This window comes from Pan troglodytes, chromosome 12, assembly GCF_028858775.2.
Source record: "Pan troglodytes isolate AG18354 chromosome 12, NHGRI_mPanTro3-v2.0_pri, whole genome shotgun sequence".
Taxonomy (NCBI): Eukaryota; Metazoa; Chordata; class Mammalia; order Primates; family Hominidae; genus Pan; species Pan troglodytes.
This window is the reverse complement of record NC_072410.2, coordinates 67,626,505-67,646,541: the sequence shown is the minus strand read 5'-3', so window position 1 is coordinate 67,646,541 and position 20,037 is coordinate 67,626,505. Positions and strand designations below refer to the sequence as shown.

General features: G+C 35.1%; 1 protein-coding gene and 1 non-coding gene across 6 annotated transcripts in view; both read right to left on the bottom strand.

Annotated features, from left to right (window-relative positions):
* Positions 1-20,037, bottom strand: part of RTN4 (reticulon 4) — a 77,906-nt gene that overhangs the window by 29,245 nt on the left and 28,624 nt on the right. Inside the window, exon 1 of one of the 5 annotated variants that reach the window (NM_001033911.2) lies at positions 8,578-8,761. The exons of the other annotated variants lie outside the window; for them this stretch is intronic. Coding sequence (NP_001029083.2) covers positions 8,578-8,611 — 34 coding nt within the window. The 5' untranslated portion in view covers positions 8,612-8,761. Of the gene's footprint in view, positions 1-8,577; positions 8,762-20,037 lie in introns of those variants that run through there. 5 annotated transcript variants of the gene reach the window in all.
* LOC112208318 (U6 spliceosomal RNA) lies at positions 12,899-13,002 on the bottom strand. The gene has a single exon (XR_002942720.1). It is a non-coding gene; the product is annotated as a U6 spliceosomal RNA (small nuclear RNA).

Genomic DNA, 20,037 nt, shown 5'->3' with positions numbered 1-20,037 from the left:
GGAAAGAAAATTTTCATAAATAAGAAAACATCCACTAAGTAATCTTCAAAATTAATCCAAGCTCATAAATATCCCTTACTGTTTAAATTCACCATCCAGCCTCACTCATTACCTAAATGTCTTGTCAGATAAAACCACCCAAATCAACAGTGCAAAATTGCAAATCTTCCTATTAACATGAAATTCCACAAAGTTAATGTTGTGAGTGATGCTGGAGAATTGCTCCAAAAAACACTGACAGTCCAACAGGCACTTCAAAACAGAGCCTCTCACTTCAAAAGATTAGGAAGAGCCCCCAGGAAAGTACATTTTTAAACCACTAAACATTTTTTGTAAAGGGACATTATATATGATCCACTGTGAAATTCAACCATAAAGCAAAAGAAGCCATTTTGTGCTAGTATACAATTTTGTGGCAAAAATTACATTCCCCTAAATCCCAAAAACCTGATTCATCCTCTATGTATTCTAAAACCTTATGCACGGCTGTGATTATAAACTAAATTATATTAAGAATGAACTAAAATAAATTTATTTTCATAGTTATTGGTTTTTATGTGCCAAGATGAAGTCAATCAAATCTTATTTTATTTATTTATTTATTTGTTTAAGACAGGGTCTCCCTCTGTTACCCAGGCTGGAGCAGAGTGGCATCATCATAGCTCACTGCAGCCTCAACCTCCTGGGCTCAAGCAATCCTGCCACCTCAGCCTCCCAAGTAGCTGGGACCATAGGCGTGCACCACCACACCAAGCTAATTTTTTAAAATTTTGTAGAGACAGGGCCTCGCTATGTTGCCCAGACTGGTCTCAAACTCCTGGGCTCAAGTAGTCCTCCCAGTGTGGCCTCCCAAAGTGCTAGGATTACAGGCGTGAGCTACAAGGCCCAGCCAGTGGTCTTTTTTTCCTATATTTCAAGTAGAAAATGCCTCAAATATGTTGCAGGAACATAAAAACTACCTATGGCTGTTTGCCGTCTTCTAAGGATAACACGAATTTTTCTAAGAGAAAAGTGAAGTTCGATAACACCACACATGCTTCATTTATAATTAAATTCACCAGTTTACTTCATTAGTTCATGTAGTTTTCAATATTTCCCTTAATCCTACACTCTCTTTCCAGCTTTACTAGGAGAAAACAAGCAGAAAAGGGCAGAAAACAGTTCTAATTTCGCACTCCTAGTTTTCCTAAACTATGATAATTTTCTCTTTACAGAATAATCCTACCTTTAATTTCATTTTCTCTAAGGTAAAGCTAAATATCTTCTCTTTAAGTATGTTGGATATACATGACTCTCCCTACCTGCACTCACTTTAACGATTTTTCAATTGTAAAGAATGTTAAAATGAGAACTTCTCCTATGACAAGTCTGTATTTCTGTTACATATTGATAAGCATGTGGCTATTAAGTTACTAGAATTGATCAAGACCTGCATAAATAGAAACCTAAAATTAGAAAATAAACTGGTTCAATGTATAATTTACTATAGTTTAAATTTTCCTTCTTGTTGGCCCATCTAAAGCTTAAAATAAGTAGGCACCAAGTCTTAGAAACAGGTTACTGCTCAAAACCCTATTTTCTACTAACAAAAACTAAATGGAAAACATACTGTCCCGTAACTCTAGAAACTTGAAGCTTAATATACTGGAGTTGGGGGAGGGGAAGAGCTCAAAGCAAATTACTAGTTCAAAACACAGAATGAACCTCACTAGTAAGTAAATCAGTTATATTTCTTCTTCCATAACCTTATATAACTGTTGTACACACAATATAAATGTTCATCGAATCAATGAACAGTACAAATAATCATTAATATTTGATAATTTGGTAATTTTTCAGTTTTTAAATTGCTTTGAGCTTCATAAGAAAATGTTATATAGAATATGGTAGTGATATAGTATTTGAAGAAAGATGACACAAAATATTTTAGTGTCTATAATACGTCCAATGCCTAAGGGGCAGCTGAATCAAACAAACTTGAAAGCCATGAAGCAGATTAAAAAAAAATACACACACACTCAGTAATATGTCAGCCTTATTCATGATAGAGCAGAGAAATAAGTATAAATGTGGTGTCAGATCACTGCTCCAAGGATGCAAAGAAAAGTACTGCCTAAATTAAACATCACCCCTTAGCGCAAATTCTAGCAAGAGATGGGACCAAGTGAATACAGTCAGCCCTCTATGTCTGCAGGTTCCACATCTGCGGATTCAACTAACTGTGGATGGAAAAATGTAGCTAGACCTATGATGACTGCATCTGTAACTAAGCAAGTACAGACTTTTTTCCTGTCATTATTCCCTGAACAATATAACAACTACCTACATTGTAAAAAGTAACTCAGAGATGATCTCAACAAGATGTGCGTAGGTTTTACGAAAATACTGCACCATTTTATATAAGAGACGTGGGCATCTGTGGATTTTGGTATCCATGGTGTAGGGGGACACGGGGTGGAGGGCTGGAAATAATCTCCTGCAGATACTGAGGTGGCTGTACATAAAAAGGGAACTTAGGGGACACCCAGAGAACAAATTTAAGAATTCTATTCTCTGCCTAGATATTCTGCCTACATCCCAGCATGTAATCCAATCCTGAAAGATGAAAAGAAATTATTCTCCTGGCCCAGAGAACTCCCACTAGGTTTAACCTTTTGACAATACCTGTACTAAATGACTAACCACACCTACCTTCTTCCATGATTAGTGTGACAGACAACTGCCTGCCTTTTTTATTGCAGTGAGGACAATACGAAAGAAGTATACGACATTCAGTAACATGCCACAAGTAGACTATGCACAAATAAAATATCAAAACATGGGCCGTTTTAGCTTACATACTTTTCAATCTTTGGTTATTCAAGTGCAAATATAAATTATAAAATAAAAACAAAGGCTTCATGCCACCATGGACCTGTGGCATGGTCCTGTGTGGGCCTGACAAATATTTAAATCTCTCGTTTTCTTGGTTTCCTTGTCAGTAAAACAGGAAAGTTGGAATAAATGATTAATAGAATGCCTTATCTGCAGGAATACTCTAAAAATTCTGAATCTACAGAAGTTCCTTCAGTTGCTGAATTGTTCCTTTAAGAAGGGGAAAAGTGGGGGAATCCTTTTTCTAATTGCTCCCACTTGAAATCATATTTTAAAATTTTCCAAAAATTTATGTGGGTTTAAGGCCAGAAGTAAACCTGGCTGAACAATGGAGTTCTCAGCCTTTTCCTTCATTGACAAGCTGCACCAAGTCAATAAAAAATTTGGAGGCTGGAAAAAGAGCCAAGATATTTATGTATAAATAATTGTAATAGAAAGTACAAAATGAAACCCCTCATGCCCTTCCCTTAGGGGGGGAAAAAAAAGTACAAAATGAAAACCGAGAGATGGGAGTGAGGAACACTGAACTACCTCCCTAGGGAGGCTTAGTGAACACCTCAAGGAGAACCGGGCCTTTGATAAGGACTACTTGAGCAAAATGAAATGGGAAGAAAGGGCCTTCAAGGTGGAGAGAAAAACACAAGCAAAGGCAAAGAACAGGTATGTTTAGAAAACAAGTCCTTCAGTGTGGCTAGCGACAGGGAGTAATGACAGACGAAATTATAAAGGTTGGGGCTAGGCCATGGAATGCCTTTTAAACATCCAGGATAGACAGAAGAAACTTCATTTGAAAAGTAAGTAAAGGAAAATCCCTTAAGTGCCATGATTAGAGTTGCACTTTGGAAGAGTAATTTTAATTTCGCTGTGACACACATAATTTAGTGGAAAGATCAGTTAGGGGCCCTGGTAAGGATGAGGAGTACACAGACTTGGGTAAATAAAATAGAAAGGCTATTTCCACCATTGCTCCCACTGCTTACACATCTTACAATATAAAGCTGGTTCTTATCAAGTAATTTAATGAGTTAACACTGACGAAATAGCTATCTTAGAGTAAAAACTGTAAGAAAGGAATACATACTATTTAACCTTAGCCACAGATCCATGATAGACACTCACATTCAATGATGAAAATAACAATTTGTACAATCTTTCTGGAAAGCAGTTTTGTAAAAGGCGCCCAAAGCCTAAATAACATAACCCAGAAATTTGGAAATAATCACAAATAGAAACAAAGACTTATGTTCAGTTATAATCATTTTAGCATTGTTTTTACAGGTTGAGTATTCCTGTAATATGTGGGCCTAGAATATGTTGGAATATTTGGAAATATTTTGGAATACTTGCATATACGTAATGAGGTATCTTGGGAGTGAGGCCCAAGTCTAAACATGAAATTCATTCTGTTTCATCTACATGTTATACCCATAGCCTGGAAGTAATTTTATGCAATATTTTACATAATTCTGTGCATGAAACAAAGATTGTGTTAAGTATTTATGTGTGGAATTTTCTACTTGTGGTATCACATCAGTGCTCAAAATGTTTCAGACTTTGGAGCATTTTGGCTTTTAGATTTTCAGATTAGGGATGTTCAACCTGTACTTGCAAAATTTTAGCAATAACCTGATTTAACTACATGGAATTAAAATATTGTACTCATTAAAATAGCATACAGTATTTAAAAAATAAATACTTAATGGGGGAAAAAGACTACAGAATAAAATATACCACAAAACCCTCCCAACACACATTACCCTGTTAAAAAGATGCCCCAAAACTATTCTCTATGCGATGTGAGTTTTACTCTTCTACTTACCTTCTAAATTCTCTATAACACATACCTATGTAGTGCTGCACTACTAACCCAAGATCTAGAAAATGTATCTAATGAATGCCTAAATATTCGGTTTTAACAAAGTTTAGAACTGAAAGGAGAGTCGTTCCAATCAGTAGGCCCCATAATTAATTAATGCCAAAGTTCCCTTGTTGGGCATTTTTTTGGCCTTCCCAAGTAAGGCATTTCAAACACCAAGACCCCTACTACTCTCTACCAAAATGTCAGTATGAGCTTTATTCAAGGCTTTCAAAAAATGAAAGTAGCTTATCATAAGTAAAGATCAGAGAGCCCTAAAAGAATCTCTACACGGAAGTATGCTGCAGAAATGGTCCAAAACTAGTTTGTCTTGAGATATAATTATATCGAGTTTTAATGCTAGAAACATTTCTTTCCCTATCCTACAGAAACTTCTCTCAAAGATTACGTCTGGCACATTAACTGACAAATCCAAAGAGTACTGTAACAATAAAGAACAGTGTTGCACCTACTTTTAAAATTTAACAAGATTCACATCCGTTTCTCACTCATATTAACCAGCTTCTCTAAGTATTTAATTGCCCATTCCTTCTTGAAAATTCTTTCCCCCCTTAGTATCAGTTACACTATCCTGCTTCTTTTACTGCTCTAGAACCTCCTCATTTTCCCTAAAGCCGCAGACCTCCATAACGTAGGTTTTAGGCTTTCCTTTCTTAATAGTTCTTTCAGTGCAAATCTCCTCACATAGTATTCACCTGCCTCACTCTGCATTTGACTCCCAATTCTTTATCATTAAACCTGTCATTTATCTGAGCTTCCGGGATGTTCTATCATCACTTCAAATTCAAAGTGTCTGAAACTCAACTTGGCATCTTTTCTATTTTAGCTCTATTTCTACTAATACTAAAGGACTGTCATTGCCAATATTTCACTCTAATTCAAACTTCATGTTGCCCCTTGAGTCTTTACACCTCATCCTTGTCCTGCAAATCTATACCAAATGCCAAGTATTCCTTCCTTGAATTTCTCAAATCTGCCGCTTCTTCTTCCTTCCTATTTCAGGCCAAATTCAAGCCTATCTACTTTAAATCTGGGCACAACTACAGTCATCCTAACTGGTGTGGCTATAGGTTATTCTCCCCCAGTTGATCTTATGCAGCACCCTAAACCAACTGCTATCATTTACCATTCCCTACTTTAAAACTTCCAAATCCTTTTTATTTCTTTTACAATCAAATCCAAAACTCAATGTCTTCTGCGGTCTGGCCCAGGGTATCTTTTCCATAAAACCAGAGAACCTTTCAACTGGAACCCTGGGCAGCATGCAAACGAGGAAATTAAAACCAAAAAGGTAAGTTTCTTATTCTAGCCAAAATCAAAATATACCAGAACCAAGGCTTAAACCCTAGATCACTGTTTCTCGAATTTGCCCAACAATATGAATTACACCAGGATGCTTAATATGCAGATTGCCAGGCCCTACAAAATCTGATTTGGTAGGTCAGGACCCAAGGAATCTGCATTTTTAAGCAGCACTAGATGATTCTCATCTACAGAGAAGTATGAGGAAACCTAATCTAGTTCATCTAAATTTTCTACATTCCTTGACCACACCAATCTTATCTTTCAACTCCTGTCCTAAATATTCTGTTCTACCCAGAAAGTTATTTACTGTCTCAACTACAGTTTTTTAGTGGTTATATCATTCTCCTACCCCATCCAAATCCCTAGGCCTACCCATTCCTTCCTATTTTAAGCTCCTAAAAATCTTTTGACTACCTTAATCAAAATTTTCCATATAACCCCAATAATCGAATACTATGTAAATGTCATTTGTCATAAGTATCCTACTAAACAGAAAATATGAAGAATATATAAAAGAATGCAAATTATTAATGCTTTCAGCCTGAAAGATCGAGTATCTTAAATACTAGTTAATCGGCAAGCAAACACACACACACACACACACACACACACACACACACACACACCACCTTTTAAAGAACACTGAAATCAGAGCATCTCTCAAATCTGTCACTATGCTGTACTGGTGGTCAGGGGGAGAATGCAGTAGAAAAATGCCTAAGTATATTTTTTAAATTTACCTAGACCCTAGATTAGGCTCCTTCTCTGCTGTCAAACTATTTTTTTTTTTAAATGAGGAAAAACTCATTCCATGACAGCTTCCAACTTCTCAGTGATTTCCAACTTAAACCTTACTCTGTAATCTTAAATATTACTCTGTAATATTAAAATTGTCTGCTGATAGAGAAAATACTAAAATATAATTTAACCACTGAATCAGAAAACAGGCAAAGTTAATCTTACCGACCAAAACAGCCAGACAGGTACTAAAAAATATTAGGCCATTCCACTTACAAAGTGAGGCTCCCCAGAGATATTCAGGAGTAAATTCAATTTTACATTTGAGTACCTAAAAATAATCAAACAAATCTCTGGAAAAAATATGAACTACATTGGATCTTAATTTCTCCTGTCTCATAATACCTTTAAATTACTTCAACAAATAAAGAACTTAAGATGTTATTTAATGATTTAAGACTTAAGTTATTAATAAAGAACCTTAATAGTTGCAGAATGAGCCCTGGTACGACTTTTCACCTACTTTTAAGGCCTGTATTTATTGTATTATTATCATTTGTATCATTTTCACTTAGCAAAAGCTACCATATATCAATTCATCAATCTGTAACGTCAACGGCTAACAGGATGAAGAAATAAAAATCCTTCTCTTTAAATTCACATGTAAAGAAATCCTAAAGGCAAAACCCAAAGCTGTATTGTTTTCTATTATTTTTTAAGTTGCAACCATAAAATCTTACCAATGTCTCAATATGGTCTCAATCTTAAATTCACCTTTTCCCCACATCTTTATTGAACAAATTTTTAAAAAGATATTGTAAAAGTTACTGTAATTAGCTCTACATACTTTTAGAAATATTGTTGCCAATCCTGCTAGAAGGAAATAATTTTTTTAAATTATAAAACTTGAATGTAGCCAGGAAAAAAATTGCTTATGTAGAATGTCTATTTGGACTACTTAAAAATAGCTCTAATAATTTAAAGGTAATTTATTATAAGTGGTCAGATATACAGCCTACCACCTTCTTTTAAAGAAAAAAAGGTAGATTTAACCATCTACATAATAAAATATTCTTTAAATATTCTAGTCAACATTTTACCATTTACAGGCTTAAATTCGTACACAATGATCCACTGAGATTTGAAAGGATCTGGGCTTTCAAGGGGGAGGAAAGGGGATCAAAATCACTGATTGGTTATTACAAGGACAAAGGTTAGTGACTTAAATATAGACATGCATTTAAAATTACTGTGTAATTTGAATGATTTCAAGATGCACATAATCTGATTAAAAGAAAGTTGGTAATAATTTTAAAGGTTCAAATCAGATTTTCAAAGAAGAGGCTTACTGCAAACACAATATCTTGCTACCTACAAACCTTTGCACAGAATTTCAACTACACCAAGTAAGGTTTTTAAAAATAGTCACAGAAAATATGTCACTGTGAAACACAAAAACAGCAATGTGTATTTACCACATCCAAGTGACGAACAAATGAAATCTGTTAGATCTATATTGTTTACAATGTACAAGATTAGAGAACAGAACCTAAACGGCAGGACTGAAAAGACTAAACCGAATGCCAGTGAAACAGAACAGCATGACATTTTCTGGTATACAACCAAATGTAAAAACACGTGAGATAGCCGTTTTAATCCTTTAGACTTCAACTCTTCAGAGGTTTCACTTTCAATCCAAAATATCTAAATTCCAAAGCTTATTCATAGAAATATGTTAGTGGTCACATATAAAAACTGAATAAGAAATTTAAAAGCAGATATACCCTTGTCCTTCCAATTTTTCTTCTGACCGTCCATCTCGTCACGATCTGCTTTGCAGCTCCAATTATTAATTATGCATACCAACAGAAAAGCTGTAACTGCACAAACCTACTCCCTGAGACATGAAATACCCGTTTCCTCAACCGAAGTCTGCAGTCTCCTCTGCTGCACAACTGCAGCAGGACTGAAGTCACCTGACGTCTTCTGGGTGTGGAACAGTCTGACGCAGTGCAATCTGTAACTAGGCTACTAATACTCCAGCATTAATGCTTTCCTTCTATCTGTTGATTGTTTTAGGCATTTGCCTTGTTGCTCATACCAAATGGAGCTGCATTTGCAGGGAGAGGGCAGGCTACCAAAAGAAAGGAAATAAGGGTTGTTCTTAGAACTAACCACTGAATGTATCTGAAATGCAATTAAAGCCATATGCAGTTTTTTTTTCTTTCTTTTTTTAACAGATGGTCGAATTATGCTACTGGTTTTCAGTTTCATTTAAAACTCTAAAATTAATGGTTACCTGATAAGATAAAAATGGACTGATCAAATATTAATAGCCTAAATTTCAAGCTTGTGAAATGATGAGTCTCCTTAATTGCTCCTAAGTTTATTAAGACGTAAAACATTCAGCATTTTGCACCTTATGAAGGGATAAACAGAAAATAAAAGTCAAATTACTAATGTTTATTGAACATATTATTTGAACAGAAAACTTTAGCAACTTAATCTTCCTAATATCTTTTTTCCTCTTTTACAATTATGGAAATCCAGAGAGTTACAAACATACACTTACTCTTAATCATCATCTGCTCCAACTCAATCTTTGAATATTTATTAGACACCTCTACAGACAGTATTAATAGATTCTTAGCTTGGGGAGATATATTCATGGGCTAATGATACAATCTGCCATGGGAAAATGACATAAAACCAAACTATAATTTTATTTTATATTTTTTTCTGACACAGGGTCTCGCTCTGTCACCAAGGCTGGAGTGCAGTGGTGCAATCATTGGTCACATGGCAACCTCAACCTCCCAGGCTCAAGCGATCCTCCCATCTCAGTCACCACAGGCATGTGCCACCATGCACAGTTAATTTTTTATTTTTACACTTTTTTTAAAGATGAGGTCTCCCTGTGTTGTCCAAGCTGGTCACAAACTCCTGGGCTCAAGCAATTCTCCCACCTCAGCCTCCTAAAGTGCTGGGATTACAGGTATGAGCCACCACACCTGGCCTAAAATTTTACTGAAAAATATAAAAACAAATCTATGTACAGCATTTTTAAAATCTGTGTTCAACTTTATAAAACTGATTTTCATTCCAATGCAGTGTCTCTACTTATGTTCCACAATCAATTCACCTGATACTTATATCTGCCTAAGCAGAAAAGGCACTAACAAATCAGCTAAAATATTTTAAAATGCAATTTGCGAAAATACTATAAGATACGTAGCCTATGTACAAAAATACATACTTAAGACTGTATAGCTAAAATGAAATAGAGATAATATTTTCTGGAACCTGCCATCTGTGGGCTGCAAAATCCTTAATATCAGAAGTGGCTTGATATTAATATATACTCCTATTATGTACCCACAAAAACTAAAAACAAAACATGTAAGAGTTAAACATAGAAAGAACTAAAATTAGGAAAATGAGAGGGGAAAAAGGAAGTGGCTTGAATATCAATGACACATTTATTTCCCTATCTGCCTCTCTAACTCCAAACATAAATAAAGAAAAGTAATTTTTAAAAGAGCCCAGTATTCTCAGCTCGAGTTAATATTTAACTTTAAACTTTATTCACTGAACCCCTGCATAATGTGATATTTGAGAACCCGGTCATCAAGCCATATCATGGCCTGAAAATGTCTGGCCTCTCCACACAACATTCAGAATCTCAAACTATTTAGTAAATACAAAATACTGACTTTCTAATAACAAGTCCCTTAAAACTGAAAGCCAATAAATAACTAGCATTAGAATAAAACACTCAACTATAGTACTCAAACACTATTTTCAAGTCAGAGATTACTTCACTAGTAGAAGAAAAAAGATTTACTGTGATCAAGTTACTCGGCACTTAAGACTACTTGTATCTTCTGTGGTACTTGATTTGGCTTAACAATTAAAGAAAAAAGTCTGAGAGAGGCAAGAATGTGTAATAAAACATACCCACTCATCTAAACATTAAACATACTTAATAGCACCCCTGACAGATTAAAAAGTCAAAATAGGAGCCCTGAAGTTTAGTAAACATTTCAGCCTACATAGTGACATCTACTTCTTTAATTTTTATGGTCTTTGTAAGTGTACAAGGAAAACTAGCTTGTGGAAATCAACTGACATTTTGCCCAGTTCTTTCTTATAAAGTTTTTCAACTAGACTTGTTTTAAGTTTGGCAAGTTAAGCAAAAAAGTGCTTAAATCTGAAAAACTGATATGACACAAATTTGTTAAAGATGTAAAGCCAGATGGGCTATGTTTATTGTGAAAATCATATAATCTCTACTAAAAATAGAAGGCTTTAGGACATTGCCTGACAAAAAGTAGGCACTATGTAAGCGCTATTTACTTATCAGTATGCTAAAAATAACAATCAAACTAAGAAGCAACAAGACAAGTAAGGCACATCTAAGAAAGCTCATATATTAAGTCATTCAACTCTAGGCAATAACCCAATCTTTCTAAACAGAATTGCCCCCTCTCATACACAAACTATTGTCGTTGCTGTATAGTTCTATTATTTTCCAGCTGAGAAAAATGTACACCTGCATAGTTTATAGGTCCTATTCCACACTGAACCCCAACTTAACAAGTCAAATAAAGAAAGGACATAAATCTGTTAAAAACTTATCTTCATTTATTTTGTTTTCCTTCAACTACCTAACTTTTAAAAAAATTAATTCTTTTGAGGACAATTTTCAAGTACAGCACATATGTCTCAACTTGCAGAATGGCATTCTGGCTATTTGAGACAGGAACCTCTTTTCCCATAAAAGCAAAGGCTCACAAAGGAGAGGCCACAGAAAACTCCTTTATTTATACTGCAAGCCAATAAAAGTGTTGTATGAATTCTAAGCCCTATTTCATATTGTGTGTTTGTGGAGGGGAGAAGAGGGAGAAAGTATTCTCCTTTTTCTGAACTCAAAATCAGCTTTACACAGAACTTTTGAAATAAACTGTTCAAAGTTCATATTTGGCAATTTCCCACTCCTCAATGTCCATGTCCCCAGTATCCCCTTCTCCCAAGCATGACAAAAAAATCAAAGATGAAAACTTCCCCAAATACATATCCATAATGTCTTTGCTTTGCACCTTAGGAAGGGATAAGCTCTAAAGGGTAATATGCTGTAAAATTACCTACACGGTTTCTTTTCTCACATCTCAAACCAAACTCTCGTTTCCTTCATGCATTTACCTCTTAAGTAGGAAATATGCATAAATCAATTCCTACTAAACAAGAAACTCTTTTATGACCTCAGAAAATGTGTGTATGTTTTTTGGTGGGTTTTTTTTGGGGGGGGAGGGTGTGGGGGGGTGGTATCTAACTGGCAAGATTTCAGACAGTAGAAAGTTATATTTTAGATTTTAGAACAGGCAGCACTATGCAAGGTGTTAAGTACACCCCAGCCAGCTCTTATTCTAAGACATTCTTCCTTTTCCATTTCTTTCTTTCCTCTACTTCTGCACCCAGGAAAAACTCAGGTTTTTGTTTTGCTTCGTTTTTCTTTACAACATTTAGAGATGCAAGGGAAAGAGGGTGGGAAAGCAGCAATCATTTGGATTGAAAATGCTACTCTGAAAGTTAGAGACTGCTTATGTACGCTGCTCTTGAGAGCTAAAATAATTTACACTTTCCAGCCACAGAAAATAGGCATGTTTTTTAAAAAATAAGAAACAATTATAGCTACACAGTAGTTTTAAGCTTATTTCAAAATTTAACTATTCTGAGCTACACAAAGGTATGAAATTAACATGTTTCATTACTGAAAGGAGTTAATTTTTAAAACCCTACCATATGCTGTAATATAATGCCCTCTATGGACTAAATTACAGCACTTCAACATTACTGAATTAAATCTTAAAAACTGGAAAAAGATTTTAGTCTAGAAAATGAATGACAGTACAAGTTAAAATAGCAAAACAACGAGCATTTTAAAGTCTATGAAAAATTTAACATAAGGTACCAAAAATGAATACCAAAATTCATAAACTGAAAGTGACACTATTTATGAAAACTAATATGCTAACTTCTTACATTATAATCTAAAACATACAAATATTCTTAAACACCCAAAGCATTTTTAAAATTTTTTTATATAAAAATATGAAACACTTCACAAATTCTATGCGTCATTCTTGTGCAGGGGCTATGCTAATCTTCTCTGTATAATTCCAATTTTAGTATGTGCTGCTGAAGCAAGCATTTTTTTTTTTTTTGGAGATAGAGTCTCGCTCTGTCACCAGGCTGGAATGCAGTGGCACGATCTTGGCTCACTGCAACCTCCACCTCCCGGGTTCAAGTGATTCTCCTGCCTAGCCTCCCAAGTGGCTGCGACTACAGGTGCATGCCACCAAGCCCAGCTAATTTTTGTATTTTTAGTAGAGACGAGGATTCACCATGTTGGCCAGGATGGTCTGGATCTCCTGACCTCGTGATCTGCCCGCCTTAGCCTCCCAAAGTGCTAGGATTACAGACGTGAGCCACTGCACCTGCCTCAAGCACGCATTTTTAAATTCTGAATTCAAGAATTAATAGTCACTAGGCTCTAAACAGATCTTCTTAAACTTTAATGTCTTCATTTAAGTATCCAGGTTTGGGGGAAATCTTTAAGATAATTTCATAATGTTTATAGTAGTATGATTAAAGCATTTGTTTGATTTGGTACAAGATGTCAATATTCAAAATTGTTTATAAAAATTTTAAACTCATCTGTTAGTGCAAAACGATATTCACAGCTCGCTAAATTTCTCTGTCCAACTGAATTTATTCTACACAGTCAATTATAGATCATTCCACAGACTTGATCTTCCATCTACAACACTAGATGGCACCAACACCCGTAGTCTACAGTTGATTGCCCAGTTCATGGAAGGCAATCTGGCAAACATTAACTTTCTGGCTTTTCCACATGATTGCTGCCTGGCCCTAGGGAGCTAGATCAGAGTATGGGAATAGGAAAACAACTCTAACACCAAAAAAATACGTGGGGTAAAATAATCTCTAATCGGAATCCAAAATCAATTTTAAATAGATCAGAACTAAGTGTAAAATTAAAACTATAAGTAAATAAAAAATATATTTTCCTTTGTGAAAACTGAAAATGTCCACTGAAATGTAAACTAAAAATCTTTTAGAAAACTGAGGGAAAACTATAACACAAGAGTTTACATCCTTTATATGTAAAGAACTCTCATAAAATCAGGAAAAAAAATGAACACCTAAATTTAAAAATGAGCAAAGAGTATGAACAAGCAAAAATCACAGAAGAAATACAAACTGCCAACATGTTCACATTCACTAATAATCAAAGAACAAAAAAGCAAGTATTACTTGCACCTATCAAACTGGTAAAGGGCTTTTTAAAAATACCTAGTACAGAATGTCCAGAAGAATATTTAAGGAACGAGTCATAGTAGATAACTCTAGTAAACAGCACTAGGCAGCTGGACAACAAGAGAGGAAGAAATGTGACTGTCACTGTACTTTTTGCATTTTGTATAATGTAAAAATATTATCTATCAAAAAATAAGCAATATGAATTGTTGGTGAAAGAGAAATGGGTGTTTTCTTCTTCTGATAAAAGGGTAAAAATTAGTACAACTTTTCTGGTGGCCAATTTTTATAGAAACCCTTATAAATGCTCATACCCACTAACCTAGGTTTTTATTTCAAACTGATTTATGGAAAATAATTCAGGGATATGTAAGACATATTTAAATATAAAGAGGTTAATAGCATTATTTATCAATAACAAAGGAACAATCTAAGGGTCCAACAATAGCAAAGTGACTGGTAAACTATACCCATACTAAGGAACACTAAGTACAAAAAATCAGCAGCAAAATATTTAAAGACATGGAAATGTTTGCATTATATAAGACATTACTAAAGTTTTTAAAAGCTTATAAACAATATACAGAGTATGATTCCAATTTCATAAAACACTATTACATTCTTAAAAATACACATATGCGGCCAGGTGCGCTGGTTCATGCCTTTAATCCCAGCACTTTGGGAGGCCAAGGTGGGCAGATCACTTAAGGTCAGGAATTCCGGACCAGCTTAGTCAACATGGTGAAACCCTGTCTCTACTAAAAATACAAAAATTAGCCAGGCACGGTGGCCCAAACCTGTAATCCCAGCTACTCGGGAGGCTGAGGCACGAGAATCGCTTGAACCCAGGAGGCAGAGGTTGCAGTGAGTGGAGATCCCGCCACTGCTACTCCAGCCTGAGTGACAGAGCGAGACTATGTCTCAAACAAAAACAAAACACATGTGCATTGAAAGTAGACTAGAATAATATATTCTAAAATATTAAACATTGATTATGTCTGGGTAATATGATTATAATTTTTTTCATCTCAATGCTTTTCTACATTTTTCAAATTTGTACAATGAGCGTGTATTGTATGTCAGACTGCTTCATAAACTGTTGCTCTAACTTCACTGATAGTTATCAAGTCCTTAGAAAAAATCCTTATTACTAAAATATTGAAGCTCAAGTAGATTAAAATGTTTGCCAAGGGTCATACAGCTAAATCAGTGAAAGGGTCAGAATTAGAACTCAGGTCTGTAAAATGCCTAAAATTAAGTTATTTAACCACATTATATTTAGCAGGTATCTCTTTTTTATGGTACATATTTATTTTCAATCTGTATTGGGCCCACAGTAAGCACTAAATAAATCCTCACTAATTTAACAATGTCACTTTTTAAAAAGTAAATATAATCGTTTCCTTTATTAACAAGAGTCAGGTTCTAATTTCGCTACATTGTACATCTACTGATAGCCTTCCAGTTAAGATTAACTACTTATCATAATAACGTCCAACTTACATCAAAATTTTCCAAATATTATTTGCTCAATAAAAATATATTTTAAACAAAATATCAACTCTTAGTATCTACAGTACTTCAGTAAAAAAACTCAAAGGCTATATATACTTTTTCAGAAAAATATTTTAAGTCATAAGAATACCAAAACAATTCTTATTCATGAACATATGTAAGTTCTTATTCATGAACATATATGTTTGCAAAGCTAATTTCCCATTATTTACCTAGACAAACAAGCCCTTTTAAAGTGAGTGATCATGGTAATACTACTTGGTGAATCCTGGGTATTACATAGTTTAATTATAATGAACAAATAATCAATGTATGGTCGGTTTACACTTCACTTACCAATAGTTCCAATTAGTTCAGCAAGACACAATCTATATTTCGATTACGAACTAAAAATATTCTCTGCGCATTAGTGACAAGCAACCAACAAACATATACTAAGTTATCATTAAGTCAAGATCTCAGCAGTTTGGACAGGAGACATGAGCACCTTTCTGTACCAATGGCCTACCAACATAAACAGATGATAGCAGTTGTCCAAAGTAGGGTTTTTCAGTCTCCACATACTAGCAACAGAATGTTACCCTAGTTCCAATATCCCTACATATGTGAGAAAATGTAGATGGCAACCAACTTTCTTGACATCTTAAGATGTCAAGAAATGTCTTACATTGCCTAATGGTTCCACACAACAGATATATGATAAAAGCAGCAGCACCATGATTGCCTGCTAAAGTTAGGACAATAACTGCTTATTCCAAAACCAGGAAATAACTGCGAATGGACAAAATCTGAGTTGGAATCGCAGTTCATTCTTGTGAAACTAGGTAACAACTAATACAAATAAGAAGTTAGCCCAATGTCTGAAACACCGCAGAAGCTCAAAAACATTGTGCTTATTACGTAATTTACCAGGTATCCTTTAAAAAGTTACTTAACATCCTTAGGCTTAGATTTTATCATCTATAAAATGGTTCCTTCTTTCAGATTATGGTGAAGACCTAAATGAAACAAATATGTGAGAGTGCTTGTTGGTCAGAAGATGTTCCATAAATGATAGTCTTCCCTTTCCAGATAAAATGAGAAGAATTCAGCTTTTCTCAACACTTTAAAATTCTCAGTTAAAAACCTAAAACTGGGAGAAAGAAAATCTAGAACTGAAACAAATGAAGCTAATTGTATTTCAAATGAATATCATAGCCATTAGTCAGTGGGAGAAGGACGGAGGGAAAAGAAAAAAGAACAAACTAATACAAGTAATCTGTGAATAATGTATTTGACTATATACATTCCATCTTAGGCAGGGTTGCGGAGTAGGGATTTGCAAACAATCCAGAACTCTTTTATCAAGTTTTTTTTTTATTATAGTGATATGAAAAAAGCATTCTAAAACTCTTATAGGTGTATTAAAGGACTGGATATAAATAATGTATTGGTGGTCTTAGGAACCAGCGTTCTCACTATAAAAGAAGAGACAAATATGAAATCAGGAAAGAAAGAACAAACCCTGTAAGAACGGATTAGAATTAGAGGTATCTGTGTGAACTCATTTCTTAAGTATGTATGTGTATGTGTGTATGTTTATTTGTATGTATGTATATAAGCATTTCCTAGCTTTATCCACTGAAAGGGTTAAAATGGAAAGATCCCCACAGTAGCAATGACCACAACTAGCATCTAGCTCTTGATCTTTAATACCTCACTATTATGAAAATGACCTCTCATTCTACATTAAAAGGAATCAGGCATCCTTGGAGAAATGGCTGATTCCAGGGCTGGGACACGGTAAGCATAAAATAGGCCTACAATATTTTGTTAGGCTAGAAAGTAAGAAATGTTCCCCTCCCAACCCCAAAGAAAGAAGGTTGCATGTCCCTGAGCCTACCTGAAGGAACCCTCAAAATATGCAATAATTTACCACCAAAATAATAAAGTTCAGTAATGAATCACAAACCATTGGAAAGAAAATGGAAATTCATGGATCCATACTGATAATTAATTAGCTAATTAATTCATTAATGGAAATGGAGGTCTGCTGCTTAAACAGGAATGCTGAGGGTCAAATGAAAAATGTACGGGGAGTACTGGAGTTAAAATCATTTTTCAACTCTCATGGTAAAGACTGGATCAAGCAAGAATCATCAATGATTTACTAAATCGGGGGGGCGAATTTTGATAGGGAGCAGGATATCTGCATGTGTTCAAGTGTCACTCCTCAGACTGCTTATCATCTATAAGGGAGAAACAAAGACAATATAAGGAAATCAGAGCCCATCTTGCCCAGACGGTCAAAATTAACATAACCAGTGAGGGACTGATGAATAGCAGATAACTCTAGAAGTGGTGCTATGAGAGGGACACATCATCATCTATACAGTATCATAAATGAACCCATAGCCTCAAATTAATCACTAGGAAACATCGGACAAATCCACTAGGAGGAATGTTCTATTATAAAGTCGGGGGAAGAGAGGCCCTGTGTTCTTTAAAACTGCTAATGTCATAACAAATAAAGACTGAAATGAGAAGTCCTACCCAGAGCAATTGAGCAAGAGAGAAATAAAGGATATCCAAATTAGAAAAGAGGAAGTCAAATTGTCCCTGTTTGCAGATAACATGATCTTATATAAAGAAAAACCTAAAGATTACCAAAAACTTGTAAATTCTGTAAAGTTGCAAGATATAAAATCAATAACAAAAATATCGCATGTCTTTACACAAACAACAAACTAGCTGAAAAAGAAATCAAGTAGGAAACTCCATTTGCAATAGCTTAAAAAAAATACCTCAGAATAAGTTTAACCAAGGAGGTGAAAGACTTCTAACAAGGAAATCTACAAAACAATGATGAAAGAAATTGAAGAGGATACAAACAAATGCAAAGAAAGACATTCCATGTTCATGAATCATAAGAGTTAACATTGTTAAAAAATGGCCGTAATATCCAAAGCAGTCTACAGATTCAATTCAATCCCTAATAAAATACCAATGACCTTCTTCACAGGAATAGGAAAAAAAAATCCTAAAATCTGTGTGGAACCACAAGACTCCAAAAAGCAAAAGCAATCCTGAACAAAAATAAAGGTGGCGGAATCACACTACTAAATTTCAAAATATACTACACAGCTATAGTAACCAAAACAGCATGGTACTGGCATAAAAACAGAAACATAGACCAATGGAACAGAACAGATAACCCAGAAATTAATTAACATATCTATAGCCAATCAATTTTTGGAAAAAAAAAAATGCCAAGAACATTCATTGGGGAAATGCCAAGAACATTCATTGATACTACTGAGAAAAAAAATCAGTATTTACATTCCAATAGTAAGAATATAGTTTGTCACAAATTTCTTTGTAAATGGAGGGGGGAGGAAGACCAGAATTCATTAGTTTCTTGACAAACTTTACTTCCCAAAATTAATAAAGCACCATCTGCATCACAATACCTTATTCATCTCTCTTGCAAAATCAATCTTTCTTCCCAAAACTAAAACTGATTTCTGCCTACAAAATGTCATTTTAAGAAAACAAGAACAGGAAAGTCCTGGAGGCTCACACCTGTAATCCCAGCACTTTGGGAGGCAGAGGCGGGAGGATCCTTGAACGCAGGAGTTTGAGACCAGCCTGGGCGACAAGGCAAGACCTCCTCTCTACAAAAATAATTAGCCAGGCATAGTGACATGAGCCTTTGGTCCCAGCTACTTGGGAGGCTGAGGACCACCTGACCCTGGGAGGTCGAGGCTGCAGTGAGCCATAATCTTACCACTGCACTTCAGCCTGGGCGACACAGCAAGAACCTGTCTCAAAAAAAGAAAAGAAGAACATATGAGATAATAAATGATCTGAGGAAATTCGTATTTTATTATTTAATAGTTTAAATGTTTAAATGCATATACATTAATAAGACCCAGAATTTTTTTAAAAACACACTTAAATATTTCATAATTAGAGATGGCATAAAACTTTTAAGTCATCTGAGAAGAGAGCTTCCCTTATGTTTTATCAGACCACTGCTGTATTTTGGTACATTTGACTTCAGTACACTTGAACCTCCCTTTCAGGAAGATACATAGGTAAGTACCTATCCTCACTATAACATAGATCACAATGTTTAACTATGTCCTCAACAGTGTGTCTGTACCAGCTGGCTGTAAGTTGCATAAAGGGCAAAACTTTGTCTTAGTTTCATCTTTTTCCCTGCCCCCCCGCCCAAAAAAAATCTCATATAGTGCCTGATAGAAGCATGTTAAAGCAACTCTTACCTGCTTTCACACTTTTTTTTTTTGGTCTTTTTATTCTCCCTTTTTTGTGGAGAACGGAGTCTCACTATATTGCCCAGGCAGGTCTCGAACTCCTGGGCTCAAGCTATCCTCCCACCTCTCCCT